Source organism: Megalops cyprinoides, chromosome 15, assembly GCF_013368585.1.
Source record: "Megalops cyprinoides isolate fMegCyp1 chromosome 15, fMegCyp1.pri, whole genome shotgun sequence".
In the NCBI taxonomy this organism is placed as follows: domain Eukaryota; kingdom Metazoa; phylum Chordata; class Actinopteri; order Elopiformes; family Megalopidae; genus Megalops; species Megalops cyprinoides.
This window is the reverse complement of record NC_050597.1, coordinates 21,646,443-21,666,785: the sequence shown is the minus strand read 5'-3', so window position 1 is coordinate 21,666,785 and position 20,343 is coordinate 21,646,443. Positions and strand designations below refer to the sequence as shown.

Below are 20,343 nucleotides of genomic sequence, written 5' to 3'. Positions count from 1 at the left end.
CCCCCCCGGTTTGAGTTGTCTAAGCCCGGTCGGATCATTCGAACAGGTTCCCGACCTCACCCTCCCTCCTCTATTCATCTGGGCTGCTGTCTCAGCCTCTCTCCGACGGGGAGCGGGGCGAAGCTGGAGAATCCCTGGCTGCTCTCTCGGATGTAAATAAATGGATCTCTTAAAGGCCATTTTTCCTCATTCATCTCTGGTGAGCAGGTTCATTTATTTGGTGATTGGTGACAGGCGAGGAGGGCGGGGGGGGGGGGGGGGGTGAGCAGGGAGGGCCCCGACTGACACTTGATGTAAAGTAATGGAGCAAACAAGACTACTTAGGCTGTAATGAATGGACAACACACCGTCTGACCTTTCCTAAGGGGGATTGATGATGACTAAGATGTGTAAAAAGGTGTATGAAACATAGGGGCTATGCGTCGTCATATGCCCTGCCATTCATCAAATGCACTGTACCCGTCCCGCGGCCTTTTATATCTGATAAACTCTGAATGGGCGTGCTATCCATTGAAAGCCTCGCTCCGATAGGGAGGAGACAAGTGTATCTATCGTCATAAAAAACGATGCCTTCAAAGTCAAATTAACCCACGTGTGATCAAGGAACTGTCCTTGTGGTGCAGTGCAATTCAAAGTGATGTATACCTACAGATAGTTATTACTGTTTGCGCTATAATGAGCCAGAGCTTTCATTTGACAGCTGCCATGGTGTTTCTTTGTAATGATGAAAGCCAATGTTGAATGCATTCTATTAGGAACGAACAGTGGATGTTAATTGCAGCCATGGGGGAAACAGACTGACTGATGAGTGCTGCCCCCTGAAGGGGATGATTGGTGGGCGGGGTTAGAAATCCTATCTGAGCACACGGGGCTCAGATATCTACACTCCAGGAAACCTGGGGGGGTGGGCGGGGTTTGCTAGAGTGGAGGGCAGACCCTGACATTTTACCATTGAAGTCTTGGTTGAGATACTCTGTTAAATCCAGTATTGCACTATGTGAACGGTTTACAGAATCTGCAAACTGTAGAATCTGTTGATCACTTTGGTATCCGTGTGTGTGTGCGTATGTGTGTGTGTGCATGTGTGTGAGTTTGTGTGAGTGAGTGTATGTATGTGAGTGTGCATATGTTTGCACGTAGGTGTGTGTGTGCTTGGGTGTGAATGTGTGTGTGTATGTGTGTGTGTGTGTGTGCGCACAAGACCCTGTTGCTACATCTCAACGAGTTTCAGTTTAGCCCCGTGCTGCAGGGTGGTAGGGGAATTCTCCAGGAGCACTGGGTTTAGTCAGCTTGCTCAGTGACACATCTCTGTAATCCCGGGGATTAGTGTTACAGTGCCACTACATATCCAGCCATAATAACCAGCTGTCAGGCTTGTCACATCGGAGTGGATCAACTGCAGGCAGATCACTGTATCAGCCACTGCTCCCCTTGGAATAGCACACTCAGATATTAAGTATTTTATTTTAATTAACTGCATGTCCTCGAAAGCTGGGATGATTTTTTTTCACATACCGAGTGAGTGCAAGATGAAAATCAAGCGTGGGCCTGCACCCAAAGGTATATATACAGCTGTGCAAAGATGGGGCATAGAAGATAAATATGCCAGGATATGTTTTAGATGAAAGGTAATGTGGTGTTCTCTTCTCCGCCACAACTGTCATGGCCTCTCCTTAGATTGTTCACTGCAGACACAAATATAGTTATAACATCACATTCGCAAGAATAACATTTAAAAGAATATTTCCTGTGCTCACAGTGGGAATCTTGTTAAAGAAAGTTGGGCAGTTTGAACCTGTGGTTTGACAACGGAGAGGATTCAAACCCTTGAACCTTGGGTAATGAGCCCTGTGCTCCAACCAGCACTCCACCCTGCTGCTTCTGCTAAACGCAGCTAGCTTGCTTGTGATGGGCTTGCAGGGCTTCACAACAACAAAGAGCAAACCGTTGGGGGTGATCCTTTTTTTAATTAAGGATGGAACACCTCCGGCCAATAAAAGGCATGTTCCTCTCCACTGTGGAGCCCTCAAATTGACTCAAAAGCCCGATGATTAATTCAGCTGAATTAGGAATTGGCCTCAATGTACTCGGCTTGTATCATTACCGTTGTGCAGTGTGAGTTCGGGGAGAAATGACGCCGGGTGGCAGGGTCCCTTCTGAGCTTGAGCAAAGTCACATCCCCAGGGGTCACACCCGGCACACCCTTCAATTTGGGTAAGAGCACTTTACACAATTGTCTATTTCTGCAGAACGCAGGGCAGTCTGGACTCTGTTTTGCGCAGGACCGGGCTGCTGGGTGGAAGCCTGCATGCAGGGCCTCACCTGGTCTCCGGTCCTGCGATAAATTTAGAAATAAAGGCTCTGTGATGGCTCCTGCTTTACTGCTCCGCTGCAGACTTCTCCGTGTGGCGTTGTGCTGATTCGACAGGAAAGGCTGTGCCTTGTGCCAGTAAAAGATCTCATTACGCTGCTGTACACATCTCATCACCGCAGGGTTATATGGAGCGATGCGCCCAGCTTAACGTCAGCTTTACGCTATTTATTAGTCCATAAAAGACGTAGCCCTTACCACAGGCATATTCGCTATGTGCGTAAATATGAAAGTGTGTTTGTGTAATGAGTGTGTGTGTGTGTGTGTGTGTTTGTGCGTGTGCATGCCCAAACAGACCATACTTACAGTGTAAGTGTCCATGTGTGTTTGTGTATGGGCGTTTGTGTGTGTGTGTGTGTGTGAGTGTGTGTACTAATGTTGCAGTTTGACTTTAAAGTAAGGAGCACTGTGTTTTCCCTGCCATTGTTATAGAGACTCATTCGTACATTTGTGTTGCGGGACTTCAAACAATCAATGCCACTTCATCACATGCACACCTTACATTGTTGCATTGTTCGAATGACTGCACCATCAGTGCAGAATTTCAGGCATTTAACCAGTGCTCAGATGAATCTGTCCTCGAAAAAAAAGGTACATGCACTGGGTGGGCTGTGAGGGAAGCAAGAATGTCTCCACAGCGAATATTACTTGACTGATAATGCACTAGGGATGAAGTTGCGTTTTCCAAAAGAGCAATCAAAGCAAGTCCTCATTGTGCTCAACAAGCCTCGGTTATGTTGCGGCGATAAAGATAAAGCTTTCTAGAGATATATACAGTGGGGGCCGCTTTTTATTTTGAACAACAAGCGGATGTGGAAAGGACAGAATGTACTGATATGATATTACAGTATGTCTCCCTGAGCTTGTTATTTCAGTTTGCTCGGGTGCAACTGAGATGCATAACATCGCAAGTGAAGAAAGAAAACTATTACTGTTAACAACAGGAATGGGTGCCATTAGTGTTGCTGTTTATTTATCTTGTGAGGACAAGCAGCACAGCAAGCTTGACAGTTTTAGCTCTGGGTCCAATTTGTCTCGTTATCGGACACTGTAGTCCGGTTCCTGTCCAAATATTTGGCCTTCCAGGTAGAGAACAACAGAAATCCTTCAGCAAGGTTTCACGCAATTTTTTTTATGTTATGTTATTTTATAACAAGCACCCTCCTCTGCCCACAAACATACCACCCAGCACTTGCCCCAATGCATAGCATTTTATGGATTTCTCAAAAATAACCTCTCAGCGAGGTATCGCAGAACGTTTCATGAATGTTATTTTTGTTGCTGTTTTGGGTGGGCGATGATGTGTTTCATGGATCACAACCCCTTAGTACTGGAGCTGAGCATCGAGAGCGGTTTTTTGTTTTTAGCCCTGCACAGGAAACGAATTCCAGCACCGCGCCTGGCGACTCCCGTGAGTGGCGTTCATAACCGAACGGCTGCCCTCGCCACCGTGCTCACTGGCCTTTCATATATTTCATGTTTGCCTGCAGAAACTTAATCTTTCATATGCGCCCTGGAATAACAAACAGACGCGTGGCGTCAGGATCAAAGTCTGATGCCGATGTCACCACGAGCAAGGCATTGAGAGGTTTGGGAGAAGTAAAAATAATTGAAAAGATAAGTATGAGAGAATCAGTGTTGGGTCTGACAGCGGAGCAGACATGACCATGAAATCCTGTTTCCCGGCAAACGCATTCCATTAAAAAATAAGACCTCTGCACTTGTAGTCAGAGTAATCGGCAGATACATAAATGAACACAATTACACATATTTAAAACTGTTTGGACATGAACTGCTAAAAGAAACTAGAAAATTGCACTGCTATGTCAGAGTACATAGTGTGGGTCAAGTTTTATTGAAATGCCATGAAGGACCTCGTCAACACAGCATGTACAATGTCAATGAATAAGTAGCAGAGATTGTACATTATTCATCTTGAAATCAAACGGAAAAATCCATTCCTTGCATTTGTCAATAGTCTTAAGTGCATTTTTATTTGTCATGCATTGTCTCTATGTCTTCTCCACAATTTGTGGCATTAATATGCTCAATTTAAGTTGAGAATTTCAGCAGTGACACAGCCAAAGTGCATGCTGGGAATGATTAAATAGCCCATTACATGTGGGCAGTGACCTCTCCAGCCACCAGCATGCTCTGATTATTTCATTAATCTCAACATTTCTTTAAAACAATATCTTACCATAATCATTTTTTGTTTCATGGGGCGCTGGCTTGTCATCACCTTTCATCTAAAGACGAGGTTTGCCATTTGCCACATGATTAATCGGTTCCCCTCTTAAATGTTTTTTTTTTCCCCATTTATAAAGCAAACACATTAGCACAAATGTCAAACACTAGCTGCTAACTCTACTGTACATCGCTGGAGGAGGAAAAAAGCAGCAGTAGGAAAAAAGAAGAACAGCAGAAAACAGAGAAATAATTAACCTTAACCTGCCCAAAAGCAACTGGAGGAAGGTGGGAGGGGAGATGAGAGCAAAGAAAATGAAAAATGACTCATTAAAGCACCACAGGCATGAACCAAGCAGCTCTCTGGCCACCACAGAGGAGAGGGCGAGCCCTGTTCGGCCTGCACTGAGGGAACTGGGCCTCTCTCCACAGCCATAGTCACAGCTTTAATGAACGCATGTATAGAATCCATTTTAGAACAGCATTTACAAGACTCATATTCAACCAAAAAGCCATTTGTTTTGGGACAGAGCCCTGCAACCTGACACAAAGGGTCTGTCTGTTTGAAGCAAGCCCTTGTGCTGTGAAAACAACAGTCCTTGGTGCTATTTTAAGTGCCGTTCTCAGCGTTGGAAACATGCGCCAGCCAATCAGACAGACTGAGAGGTATTTCATTAGTGTCGCTGTACTTGCGGAGGCACTGACATGATGCCTGCCCATTTCAGGCATGAATATGTGTCCTTGCCAGGAGTCACGTGTCACTTAAAAATGAGTTATGTACTTGTCCTGTTCCAGAAAAGAAAATATTTTTATTTTTTCCCCAAACCTTTGGAACCCCCCCCCCTTCTCAATTGGACAGATGACCCTGAAAGCAGCTGACACTCTTGTCAGTTTGCAAAACTAGCAAAGAGGGTGAAGCAGGGGGTGGGCCGTGCCCAGGAAAAGGCAAGAGGTACTTGAAGAATGGGGGAAAAAAGCAATAGCAGAAAAGAGGTAGACATTGAGGCTGTCAGGTGGTTTCGCTCCACTGTATCAAACGCCTCGTGAAGCATACCACAGCCACTCTCCTTTGCTGAAAATGAAATCTGGAGTGCTATTCTCTTTTTCTGTTCTCTTTTTTTCAGGTCAGATAACTCAATAATCAGAGTCGCCCGACACACCGGGGGAATTCTGGCTCCGGGTCCAATTGGATCAAGCTGTTGTGTTTCTGTCCCCCTTCAGGCGGAATGAGCTGCCACTAACCCTGCAGCTGTCGGGCAGACAGAGAGGGTGGTCCGCCGTTGTGCCTCCCCCCTTGCCCCCCGCAGTACCGGAGCCAAGACCGTATCACCCGTCCTGGTGGCATCGCGGACAGGGAGAAGATTCAATTTGCTGTGGTGTGATCTAATCACGGGCTCGTGGAAGATTAGTACCTGTGTCACAGTCTCGCTACGGTTTCGAAGAGGAAACAAAATAAAAGAAAAGGCAAGAAAAAGAAGGCAGAGTAAATGACCCAAAAAGTGGATAACGTTCCATGTCCGACACAGTTGGGACAGGAGGTGGGCTTCAGTGATCCACAGCTTGACGGTCAAGCTCAGGGGTCGTCCGGCTCCTCCCCCAGGATTCTGTTACCATGGACTCCTCTAGCTATGACCCCCATCTCCCTCCCTGCTGCACCCCGCAGTACCCTGCTCATTTTCACACTATTTGACATTGGTGCTATTCAATAATTTATTTAAAATCGTATATGTGTATACATGTTGTGCATGTGTGGGGAAGGGTGCTGAATGAAAAGAAAGTTGTTAAAATTAGAAAACGTGAAAAAAATGTACTTTCCACTATCAGATCAACAAGAAAACCTTCAAAAGTCACCTCGCAAATCTCTGATATTCAACGGCATCTCATTGATCGAGAGTATCCTTCTCTGATTATGCGGTAAAAAGATATGGTCTCAGCGGTACGCCCGAGGAAAGTGTCTGGCCTTTCTGGTAACAAAAGACACAGAGCCTTCCATCAGTGCAGTGGATACAGTCCTTCATGCATGGGCGAGCTATCAAAGATATCTTATCTCGCTGTGTGAATTATCCTAAATCTGGATATCAATCAGGATCCTGTGTTCAGCAGCTACCATCTTGGCGAGCTGATGGATCTGGTGTCACATGTTCATGTGAAAGGACCATTCTATGCATATTTGACATTATACCTTTGTTCAGCAGACATCCTTGTACCGAGTGGTTTAAAATGTTGCAATTAGTGTCCGTATCCCATTTAGAACTGGATTCATTTTGGAATACCTTGCCCAAGGGGATAACAGCATAATGTGGGTTGTTCAATAGGAAATTTGACCTAGTATCCCGCAGGTGCAGAGTCGTATGCCCTACCTACACATGTAATGTAACTAGCTGGATTTAGACATAAAGGAAGGCAGACATTCACTTGATCACGGCTTTATTACTGTGAAAAAAATCAGTGAACAGATAGGACTTCAACCCTGGGACTAATTGTTTCTCCTTTTCTCAATCCATTTTACCCTGATTTAAAAAGCTTTTTTATCTGGAATAAGAGGCCTGGACATACATCTTTGCAGACATTCCTTTGTTTCAGTAATTGGACTGGGTCAGAGAGAACAGAGAACTAATCCCAATCAACAAGGGACTAGGAAACCTAAAGGAGCTTAAAAACAATAACAAATAGGTGTCAAAACGACATTTTCATCCTCTGTACACCATTTAACACTAAAAATCTCATCTCCACTGCTGGCACCCTTCTCAAGAGTCTTACAATTAAATAACAGACCTTCTAATTAAAATGTTTTGAATACTCTTTTTTAAATCTGCAGCCAAAATGAAATGTCATTGCCAGTCAAAGAAGATGGGAATCTGACAGACGGAATCTAGAAATTGCCGGAAACAGGCTGGCTCACCTGAGCATGGAAGAGCTGCCATATTGGTGGATTAATCAAAGGGTGGAGCAGAGTGGTGACTATGCAGCCACCCGAGGTGAATGAGTTATTCACAGGCAGCTAGCACGTCCGCGGACTGCCATGACAGCCGTGTTTTCCCGCGAGTGGGTGCCCTCCCAGACACTGCGAACACGCTCTTACCCCAGCAGCACGCCAGCCACCCCGCTCGCTCTCCTGGAGGAGTCGCGGGAACAACGGCGAGGGTTTCGGAAATGTCGCACGCCGTCAGCCCTCCTAAACAGCTGCTGCACACACAGCAACCAGCCCCAGCCACTCTGCGCTCAGGGTGACACGCCACTCTAATTAATGACTGCTGAGACACTTCCCTCACCCAGGCAGAGAATAGGGAGAGAGTTGGAGTATTAATCTCTCTGTCTGCGAGATGGCGTCTGGGGCATAGCCTATTGTTGCCTCGCATCTGGCCAGTGCCGTTCTGTAAATACTGGGGCACGTCTTGGATTCAGAGCGTGTAGCGAAGGCTGGAAGGTGGCCTGGCTGAGCACATTGGCTGAAGTCTGATAGCTACACGTGAGTAAGCAGAACATCTCCTGCACAAGGATAACACAGAGACACTGCAGTAATACGAAGATCGCTGACCTAACTCATCAATGTGTTAATGTGTGTTAAGAGTAATGCACACACACACACACACACACTTACACTCAAAGTGCTGACCAGTGTAGTGAGTGCAACACACAAAGACACTGACACGCCCGGAGGGAAGTAGTAATAAAAGAGATGACTAACCTAACCCACCTGAGCTCGGCTCACAGGGATCGATGTCCTCATCATCGCTCGGGCACTCTGCTGACGCCACCAGCAGGTCATCCGTCGTCTGTCGGAGAGGGAAGGGAGAGAGAAGGAGAGAGAAATTAAACCGCGGTGTCACCTTTGGCAGGTGTGCTGCTCAGAACGCGGAGAGAACGCTCATGCTCTCTAGGCAGAACCGGCTTGAGCTCAAACTCTGCTTTGATCTTCGCTGTGTAGTCAGCGGATTCATCGACCTTCTTAAACATACCTGGATTATACAGAAAGGAAAAATGATGTGTGCCTTTCTAATGTTACTACGCTCTGAACGTTACCTCTTACATTGGAAGAGTACAGTAGATTTCAGAGTACAGCTTGTTTTCAGTCCATTGCCACATCATCAACAGTTATTTTTATAATTCCTATTTTCTGTAAAAAATAATAAATAAATAAAAAATTAAAATTAAAAAAAAAAAAACAGTCATCCCATACCTTCATGCACCCTAAACCTTGAGCCACAAACTCAACTTTTGTGTACTTTATCTGTATACCTTGTCTGCCTCTGTACATTCCAAAATTTCAACTATACACTTGAAACTTTGCTCCATACATCCAAGACCTTGGTTTGTACACCCCAAAGTCTCTGCAATGTACCCTGAATTTTCATTTGTGCAGCAAACACATTTACACCCAAACCTTCATCTGTACTCTCACCGAAAGCCCTCATTTGCACCCTAATCCTAAACCCTGCCCCCCCTCCCCCTTCTCCCCTTCAGTGGCTAGGCTTATGTAAACATGCTGGGTCTCTCTGGGAATCAAGGACAAAGGCAAGTAAGAAAAGAAAGAAAAAATGAAAGAATAAAACATTACACTGCAACATGTTTTATATTCTTGCCAGGGGCAATCATATCAAGTTCGGCAGTAAAGGTCATTTTGCCAGAGTGCTGTAGCATCTTCAGCACCAGACTGTAGTGTTTCATATGGACCAAAGCTGGAAGAGGGTTTTTTTTGTACATTTAGCTTGGGGCTGTGTCTGAGGCTTTTGTTTTAACTTTCGCTGTAAACATGCCGTCTGTTGCTTCCGATTATTTGCCATGCTGCCTTGAGCTCAGCATGCATATGTTGTTTCCTTCAGTTCAATTCAATTCAAGTCGAATCAGTTGTACTGAATTCAATTTTTTTCCCCCAATCCAATCCAGTTTAATTCCATTCAATATACTACAGTCTCACCAAGTTTTCTGGATAGAACTTTACAACAATGTTGAGACCTTCACAAGTTGACTGCAGATCTCAACTTCAAACTGTTTGCAGGTGTCATGCGTGTCTTCACAAGTTTAAACAGCTGTGCAAAAGTGAAAATGTTACATGAAGTGGAAAGCATTAGCAGAAGTACATCTAGACAAACAAGGATGGGTAGATTCAGTGCTGGAGTGTTGTACTCTATCAGTGGTTTGTGAAAGCCAGGCAGGTTAGATTAGTATTGAACTGTCTGAGGGTAAAATGGCCAGTGAAACCATTGTTTCCACTGGTGCTTACATTTGACTCAATTTAATTTTTAACTTCATTTCTAAAATGTTAAATGTCTCACCATATTGCAATTTATCTGATCTGCTGAGGAAACAGGAAGAAGAAAGTAAACAGACAGATGATGTAATTGCTTTTTGTTTGTTTCTTATGTCTGTTTTGTCTTTTTTGGATATGACTGAGCAGCCCTAGAAACAGTATTATCCTTCACTTAACAAATGACACGCTGACTATGCGACTCCTCCATTATGAAGACGGTACCTTCAGCATCAATAACAGGATCTTACATATTTGTGAGAGAGAAACTGCGGATAATAAGTGATTACTCAGATATTTGGGTATTTGACATGTGGAGCACCCATTGGTGAGAAAATCAGATATTTAAATACATACAGCTGGACCTTTTGGTATAGAATAAAACAGACAAGCCTAGGACCAGGCTGGGATTGAGCTGTAGTGTGGTAATGCTGTAAAGAAATTTATACTGCTACTAGACATTCAGAACTTTTTTTTTTCTCCTGCCTATCTTGGCAAATTATATTTTTTATTATTCATAATTAAATAATAACTAAACATAATAAAATATAATTCATGTAATAAAATGTAGGTTCTGATACAAGTTCTGCACCCTATAATTTAAATGGGGTTGTTGAGAAAATAAAAACTGTATAACTGTTCACTGGTATAATTGTTGCTTTGCTTTACTTTGAGTGCCTGGATCTGAGAGTTATTCTTTTTGAGGGGAGATCATATTTACCCCTAACAGGTGTTTACCAATTGATTTCTGCCACGCACATCCGTTGTTTTCATAGCCCCTGAGCAGTGCCTGTTGTTGCTCCTGCCTTTATTTCCCCTCCTCTTGGTCTTAGTTCTCTGCAGCCAGGGGTGGCTGTGCAAATCTAAATTTAATTTGCTGCATGAGGCTGATGCATGGTGTCGCTTCTCCAGATGGCAGAGAGCGCGCGGATCTCAGACTGCCACATTCATCACTCTGCGGATGTGATTTGTTTTTCCTGGCGGGAGATCCTGGTGCTCCGTAGCGACGGGCAGAGGTGCGGGAATCGATACATCTCTCTCTCTCTCTCTCTCTCTCTCTCCACCTCAATCACAGGCAGAGTGGAGATGTAAAAGCAGAATATTGAGGATGTAGGTTAACTATCAATAGAAGCGCCTCAGAGGTGAGAACTCCTCTACCTTCTTGTTCCAGAAGCTTCTCACAGGCGCTTACATGTAGGATCAGCTGAGAAAATTTTTACTCCTTTGATGAAAAAATAGATAAATATAATCATCCCTTGGTGCTGTTCTAATGAAGAAAATTGGGCTAGAGCTTAATGAGTCCCTCCCTCTTTTACAGAGCTTTGACCTATGGAGAGATCCAATAGACAGTTTCTGAATACTTCTGAATGGTGTCCCAAAAGGATTTCCACAAAAATTCTGACCATTTTGTTGTTGTCTCAGATGGTGCTATGGGTTGTTCAATGAAAATCAGCCAATATTTCATTTGGCTACCAGTTAGTATTATTGCATTTTATTTAAGCATGTTTATTGTGTTCTGCATTCATTTAAATGTGTTCTATTCCAATGCTTTGCAATTTAGAAAGGCAGCTGCTTAAAAAAACAACAAAAATAATAAATATGAACATTATCGTTCAACACATACATATAATTGGGACTTCCTTTTCAGTCCTGCACCTCCGAAAGTAAAATTGGTGTTTGGCTGAATGTGTGAAAATTACATTGAGTGACCCCTCACTGGGCTTTTCCTTTGTCTTGTACAACTAAGCACTTTCTCTGGGTTTATGTTTGTTATAGAGCCGTTCTCTGACGTACTTAAAGGATGTGATGCTTGGAGCAGTCAGTCTTTAGCCCAAAAGTCACACTTGTGTGACACTTCTGCTGCAATTTATTTGTGTCCATGGGTCCATGTGACAATTTAATCACAACAAAATCACATCCTTGACCCAGCTTATTAAAAATTCAACCCAGGAAGGCACTGATATTTCATGGGGTGGAAAAAATAAGCCCCTAAAACAAAATGATTAAATAACTGAAGGAGGCATTGAACTTCCATTGGCTGCCAGTTTTCTATACCCGGGATTAGTGTGTAGGTCAACATTTTGATGTGGTTCTGACCTGGTTAGAATTGAATAATATTACCGATTCATAGCATGTCGCTGTCACGCTGTAGGTCATTCTCACCTGTGACAATTTAATGCCGATATGTGAGAGGCATATGATGTGACCGGAATGAAACCACAGACAGTGACTGCACCTGATGCCATTTTACCATTTTATCAGAAAATACATGCCAGCCTTGACAAATTAAAACCATTCTATGATGCTCTTTGAAACCATACTGTGTTCACTTCTTTTTTTTTTGTATTTTGAAAATTATGGGTAAGACACTGCATTGCATTAACACTATTACAATGACATTCCGCAGTGTTCTGAAGTTCTACTTTTAGTGCCAGATATGAAAAGAGTCCAATGACTCAAGAGTTGCGCTTTAGAGTTACTCATCTGTGGTTGTGAGCTTGTCAGGCTTGCCGCCATATTTTCTCCTCCTCACCCCCGGAAGCGATCCACTGTAATTTAACACAGTGGCGATAAGAGCATGATTCATTCAAAATGCTGCTGAATCACACGTGCACATATCGCAAATGGTTCATAAGGAAACTTGTGGGATGACCTCCTGGTATCAGCCCTTGTGCCCATGGGATGGTGATGGTGTGCTTGTCCACAAAGAAAAGCTCTTCTGTCTGACTCTGACAAAATAACTGAATGGTATGCCTTCCGAGGTGATTATGGTTACTACCTTGGTTATATTTCACCAGCTATGTAGGTTTTTCTTTTTTTTTCCCTTTAACCCCTGGACTCTTGAATGCTCTGGAACTTGGATGCTGACTGGTGTTTTCAAAAAACTTTAGTCTGTTCATTTAAAAAAAAAAAAGTATTACAGTGAACAATAATTATGTTCCATTTTGAGTATGTATGGCTCAAAAATTCAACATAACAGTGTTGTGTAACGCGCTTGATAAATTGAGGTTTTGCTCCTGGCCAGCAGCTTCTGTACCCAACACTGAGAGGTCAACTCTCTTTTGTGGTTTTCAGCAAGCTCTTATTAAACATGGAACTCTCATCGGCCTTCAAATGGTATGCATTTGTTAACAGAGCGGAACAGCCCAATTGTCTGAGAATGGTACGGCATGCCTTCCGCTGCAGTATTCCTAAAAACATTAAAAAAGGACTTTGGTTTGGAATCAAGCTCAATTGCTCTTGTCTGCAATTATTTAAATTGACCAGATACATTTTTGTTTTTTGGAGAGGGGGTGGGTGAATGGACCAGTCTGAAAGTTGGCTACCCTAAATGGAGACTGTGGGCGAGGGTGGCGGATTTAGGATTGTTTGTCACACTAAATGTAAGGCGTGACAGAGGACAAAATAATCAACTTAATGGCTGCTGTTGTATCGGCTTTGTTGCTTTATCAGGGATTCTTCAGGGCTGTGATGGTGAGACAGAGAAAGTACAGTCTCAATATGCAAGGACTCCAGGTATGTAGTTGGACCACCACTCTGAAAGTAAATGGACTTGCCCACAGTTTTTTCCAATGAGGTCCATATGCAAACCACACCATCCCTACAGGACTCCCTCATCCTAAAAGCATGTTAAAATAAAAGACCACTGTCATCTCCTTTCATTGCCAATCCGCCTATGCCTACAATCTATAAAAAAAAAGGACCTTGAATGAGGAAGTTGGAACTGAAGCCCTGAAAATGGATTTCTTTTTTTAGAGCTCAGGGAACTTAATTAGATCACCGCTCCTGCTGAGTCGTTGAAGGCAGGCTTGCACACAGAGTCTCGAACCCCGTCACGTACCCCTTCGATCCGGAGAGATTGATAATCCGCCCACTTAATTGGACTGACGGCCGATCTCTGGGTTGGTGCTCCTTCCTGGACCAGGAGCTCTACCGTCAGCAATCCCAGACCAGCCCGCAGTAAGTAATTTACAACTTCTCCTTGAGTGGAGTTCATAATTCACTCTCTCCCCTTTGATCTCCGGAGAAGAAGAGAGGCGGCCAATACCCACCCTGTCAATCAAGTCCACCTCTTCCCCTAATTAGACCACTAGTATGAAGCTGGGGTATTGCTCCATAATTCAGCTGCTGTTTGTCATCCACAAGGAAATATTACTACATTTTTTTATATTTATATATACTTTCCCCCTCTCTGTTTTTCTCCCAACTTGATAGAAGAGTACAAAAGTAGGAGTGCTTGTTTGCATAAGCATTTAAGAACCAACAGGCCACTGAGCCCGGCTTGGTTCTTCATTTTGCATGTCTACTCACATAGCTATTGCAGGGTTACAGTGCTCATACATGCCTGTATATACAATGTTAATATTTTCCTCTCTTGTCTCTTTCTCTCTCTCTCTCACACACACACATACACACACACACACACACACACACACACACACACACACACACACACACACACACACACACACACACACACACACACACATTTTCAGTTATTCTCCTTCAGCTTCATTTGATTAATGCAGTCGGTGTATTCAGAAACAGTCTGAAAGTCAGGAGGACATCACAGGCATCTGAAGCTCCTGCTCATCAATCGAAGCCAGCCCCTCTGCCTCCCTGCTCTACTCCACTGAAAACACTCTCTTTATGTGCTCATTATTTTCTCACAGAGGTCTGCATTTTAGAGAGTACATACTGTACAGTTCCATACTATTCCACTTGTGATATCAACCATGAAGTCATCAGCCACTCTATAATTTGAACAACAATAAACAGAATAGTGCATATGAGACTAAGCTTATATAAACATTATACAACATTTGATATTTCCATAAAGAGAACATTTTTCCTTTTGGTATTCACTGTACTCACTCAGATGAGTGTCAGGACAAAAGGAACACCTTAATTATGAGTCAAATCTTGCTAGCAAACCTCTAGACAGTTGACGCAGCCAGCAAAGTCAAGAGACTGCATTCAAAGTGGGACATTCCTTCTGAATTTAAACCCACTAACCCCCTCTCATTAAAAACATTTATCCAACCAAATCTGAAGTCCTTGAAAGCAACTAAACTGTCCAAGGTGATCATGAAGGGTGTTCAGGGTATAGCTTCCAGCCACACTGCATATCAAAAAATGTGCATCAGTTGAACATTTGAATGCATCATCCCAAAGTTAGCGATATATTTTAGTTATAAGAAAATTAGTCTAATACATTTCTGTAGACTGACAGTAGCCGCCTGTGGAAAATGGACAAACCCTGCTCTCCCTCTCCCTTGCTGACAGGCCCTGAGCTGACAGAAGAGCTCCTTGCAGACAAACGGGCAACATCAAAGGATCCTTTTGCGGTCCTTTATTAGAAAACAGAACAAAACTTCCTGAGGAAATGCAGGTTTAGACAGGCTGTGCCATTACTGAGAGACTTTGAGCATCAACCCCGACAGGCCAAAAGGATGGAAGAAAAAAAAAAAAACAACAAAAAAACTGAACAAACCTTAACGTCCCAGCAGTTCTTGTGGCTCGTTTTGCTTTTGTTTCCCTCCCAGTTTTCTCCTCTGCGCCCTATTGATTTCATGCTTGGGAAATCTGCCATGCCAGCGAAGTTGTTCTCGCCGGCCTGGGCAAACAGTCATCTCTTCTCCATTTCGGAGAGCCAGAGGCTGTTGCTTGCAAATGATCCACTATGGAGGAGTGTCCTACATAGAGCGTGCCCACCAGGGATGCCCTTACATGTGCGCTTGCTTACCAAAATGACACAACTTCCCACTCCCAGCTTTATTAGGTGCTGGTTTGCGGATGGCAAGGTTTCTTCTATCTGAGATAACAATTTTGCCATATCTTTCTCTCACATTGTCTTTACATGCGTGAAGGCCACAACACAGACACAGCGACACGAAAAAAAACAGTATTTACGTACTAATGTCAATAACATAATTTGTGTATGAACATCCATATACAAGGAACTTTACAGAGCTTACCATTCCTCAATTCATACAGCTGGATATTTACTAAAGCTATTCAGGTTAGGTTACGTGTTCAAGGGTACATTGGTACAACCCTACCCAGAATTAAAAGGTGCAAACTCCTGGTTAAATGCCAGGCTACATACCCTGTACCACTACTTCACACAGCTGATGGTGAGGAATTTGACCTGTGCATGTTGTCATGCAGACATCCAGTTGAGATTGGAAGAAAACCAAACTGACATTGGGCTAACTCCATAAAGGCTTGGGGTTTCACTGCAGTGCTGCTGAACTGCCTGACTGATGTACCTATGGCCTCTCTTTGGTTGTTGAGACCATGTCCCATTTCTGCAGCTTGTGTCCCTCAACTTCTGACTGTCATTTTACATGCTGGGGACAGCAAGCATTGATTTCCAGAGTCCAGACACGTCCCCTTCTCATAGCTTATTCTGACCATGCTCTTTAGATACATAGCCTCCATCAGCAATCGTACACACCCACACGCAATAGAGAGAACTCGGGTTTATACCTTTACTCTTCATACTACAGAGAGACAGTTCGAAAAATGGGAGACAAAGAGAGACATGGAGATATGGAGGAGAGGGGAAGAGAAATAAAATGCGGTGGGGGTGGGGTCTCTACCCCCTGTCATTTTAGCAGAGAGAGGGGAGAGTAGGCCTAGGAGACGAAGGCTACATTCTGCTACAGCTCTTTAATAAGTTCTCCTGATACCTGCTCTAAGCTCATTCTGTGGCCAGCTAGGCTGCCTCAGGTCTTTAATTCTGTAATTTGTTTTTGAAGGAAAAAAAGAAAAGAAAAACAAAGGATGCCATTAGCAATTTTCTTACACAAAGAGGCACAACAAATATTTGCTGCCCCATCCTGGCCGCAGTCTTAGCAGGGAGGTATCGGTTAAACGCTTAAAAAATGCCCGACAACATTCCAGTATCTAATTCGACACCACGCAAGTAGGTCAATGTTGGTGAATAATTTAGGCTCGATGTTCAATAAATTTCCACTGAATAATGTAGGGCTGCAGGCTTTCTCCTCGCAGGCCGTCTGGCTCTCAGACATGCAGGGCCCACGTGGCTCCCATGAGAGCAGATGACAACGGAACGCGGCTGTCCGTGGGTGTTCCAATTCCGATTCTATTCACTTCGCATATTCCACACTCTCCCTCGAAAATCTGCGCAAGGGGCTGTTGCCTAGCGATAGCTCCCCCGTCACAAAATTCTGTCAGACTGTAATATACACCGAACAGACACGGAGCTCGACCAGACATATAATTCACATAATTAAAACGATAAAGAAATCCAATTACGGGCCTGCCAAATAAGGCTATTTTTCAAAACCAATTAAATGCAAAAGTGAACAAAAGGCATTATATGTTACCCTAATCTAGTGCCACATATGGTGCGTCTGCCTCCGTATTTGTGTACATAAACAACCACACAAACACAAAGGTCAACCAGGACAACTGTTTTGCATCGGGGATGCTTTCTCCCCTTTCTTTCCCTCCCTCTAACTGAGCATCTTCCTGGGAAAGGCTCTGTGCCTTATTTAAACCTGAGCATCTGCCACTGGACCTCAGGCTGTACATTAGTGTCTGAGACGCAGGGCAGTTGACAATCCAGGGCTGCCCACTTTCTCCCCTGACACCAGAGCATCCCCACTGTTATACATCTTCCTGCACATCGCTGTCACCTCGCACACCCGCCTCCTAACGAGACGGCTGGATCCAGCCACCGCCGGCATCCTTTAAACAAAAAAAAAGGTCCCCTCCCACACACGTGATGCCCCTCTCGGCGACGTCACCTTTCCCTTTTTGCCTGCCGATTGCATCATGCCGTACACCCATCCGCGCCGGTTCTCGGCGAGCGGTCGAGACTGCTCATGAGCGGCGCTGTGCACGTCGTGAAGTGTTTATGAATGACCGCTGATTTAAAGTGCCTCTGATTACTCCGTCTCAGCCTGAGGAGCATAAATTCTGCGGCACTGCTGGTACCACGTGAGCGCATGAATATTTCAGAGTCATTAATGAACTCTCTGCCGGATCCAATCTAACCAAAATAGCAACTGTTTGTTGATGTGCAAGTGTGCAAACAAGTCTTGTTTTTCATTATTACTGTTGTGTGTGTGGAGTGCACTGCGCTACATGACAGTTTCTTAATGAATTTCTCATGGAAGAAGAACGGAGGGGAAAAAATTGAAATCACAGGATCCCTAATTATTTACAAGTTCCACTCTGAATAATGTTAGTCTCCCCCTAATATTCATCATCAACACTGTATGACATTCCTAACGGAGAACGGTAATGAATGTGATCTGGGGGAAGCCGGGCAGAACAAAGAACAGTCTGTCTGGATCAGAGGGAGAGGGAGAGGGAGGCAATGCTTGTGCACTGCCAGCCCTACATCGGACTTCCTGGAGATTGCCATTGCCATCTGATAAAGGCTTCTGAGGAACACCTGAGCTCAGCACCCAGGTAAATCTAACCAATTCGGGGCTTCACCCTTCCTCCCTTTCAGCAGACCCAGGTATGCATAGTCAAATTCATTTCCGTTTGGTTTACAGATTTTCATTGCCTTCACCTGCTACTGCAATGCCGGGCCAAAAAAACTCAGAAATCCCAACATTCGGATCGCCATCTGTTCTACCCTCTTTTGTATTCACAGCTTCACTTACTGGAATGAATTCGACTTTAAACTTTTCCATAATATTGCCAATTCTCAGTAAGAGAAAACTGCCTGCTGGCCATTTTAACCGTACAAAATTCCATGTGCTATATTCTTGGTCCATTCCAGAGTTTTTAATCTCGTGCAAATTTAGACCTGTATAAAATCGATATCACATGTCATATTATGCTTTCTGAAACAATTACTTTTTCTTTTCTTTCTTTGTTTTCCAATAGTATAGCAATACAGTATACAGTCATATATGAAGATATAAATGTGTGCCTGTTACTATATTGTCATTGTATGAAAATAAAATGCCTGTTATACACTTCCTTGCTCTCTTGTGCATGACACCTTTGTACAAGTAAACAAATAGCATTCTTTTCTGTAATGAATGTGCGGGCACACACCAAATGCAGTCTACATTTGAATTAAGAGAATACATATACTGTTGCAGTGAACACATCTCTTCATGGGTTTCTCTTACTTGTTTTTCTTTTATTCATTGATTCCTTCATTCACAAAATGCAGGACATCATTGAGGACACAGCACTGAGAAAAAAGAGTAATTTCCAAGCATGTTTCGGATTTGCACGCTAAGACACAGATGGTTCCTTGGTTTTGCTCAGATTTGTAATGCACACTGACAACAGCCTAGGAAATATCACTGTCACAATGCTGGCAAAACCAGGAAACTAATGTTAGTAGTAAAGAATGAGATTCAATGTGAATCACATAATATGAGGCAGTCCTTGATGGATTACAAGTGGATACTCCACTTGTATGTATAGTATCAAATATGCACTAGGACTGTGACATTTATAAAACGTGGCATAAATGTCCAATTGATGTACTGCAGAGAAATGGAAGTGGCAAGTCAAGGATATATAAGTTTAGTAGCAATGAGACTGTAGACGACCATCCATTACATGATCAGGTATGGAAATAAGTTGTGTGGATAACGTGCGGAAAAGGCTGCCTCCACAGTGAGGTGGTGCAGAGCCGTGTCTGGTCCCCGTACACAGGCAGGCACTAATTAAAAATCAGCTCTTTCTCCAAGCACATGCTGCCACATGACAACATTTCTACGCGTGCCTCCTCCCGAGCAACAAGGCCGCTCGGTGCAGATCTGCCACACATCTCCTCTTCCTCTGAAAAGGCCTCTCAAAGAGGCAACTCACAGATGCTACTGGCTAAGAATGAATGGAAAGTCCTGCCTTAATCAGTGCCACGGGGAGTGAGGATGGCTATTTCACCAGCCAGGATATTAAAATCCACAAACAGAGAAACCCAGTTCACTAATAACACATTGATGCAATCACACAGTGCACTGACCACTCATTACTACCACTGCCATCTCTCACAAAGTGCTGCTTAAAAGTTCCCGAAATTATAACCCTACTGCTGTATGCATTCCACATGTTGTGCAAGGTGTTATTTTTTGTCAAGTAATGTAGCTGATTTTAAATGGTGATAGAATTCAAACGTTATAGCCGTAACTGTATGGGAATACAAAAAAAAAAAAAAAAAAAAAAAACCTTTTCTCCTGTTTCTTTTTCTTTTGCAGACCTTTGAGTGAGAATGAAAGAGAGAAAGGGAGAAAGAGAAAAGTGAGATAGTGAAGGAGAGAGAGAGCAAGAGGAACATCAAAGACTTCAGCTCTATTTAAATATTCAATAATTAGATGTGAATATTCATAAGGCAGCACTTCGAGAAATTTTCTTGTTAAACACCAAATGTGTTCTTCATTGCAGTGCTGTAAACTGCATCTGAACAGCGCTTAAATACACTGAGTATAAAAAAAGAATGCTCCACTGTTCTACAATATTTCATTCGTACTGCACTGAGATCCCATTTGACCTGAACAAAAAAATAAATGGAACCATATTCTGCAATATC

General features: G+C 43.5%; 1 protein-coding gene across 25 annotated transcripts in view; it reads right to left on the bottom strand.

Moving 5' to 3' along the window:
- LOC118789872 (neurexin-1a) overlaps window positions 1–20,343 on the bottom strand; it is a 307,259-nt gene that overhangs the window by 7,830 nt on the left and 279,086 nt on the right. For 17 of the 25 annotated variants that reach the window (XM_036546568.1, XM_036546567.1, XM_036546584.1 and 14 more), the window contains one exon: window positions 8,247–8,334. In XM_036546568.1, coding sequence (XP_036402461.1) covers window positions 8,247–8,334 — 88 coding nt within the window. The remainder of the gene's footprint in view (window positions 1–8,246; window positions 8,335–20,343) is intronic. The other 8 variants (XM_036546570.1, XM_036546579.1, XM_036546586.1 and 5 more) reach the window with 1 other exon arrangement.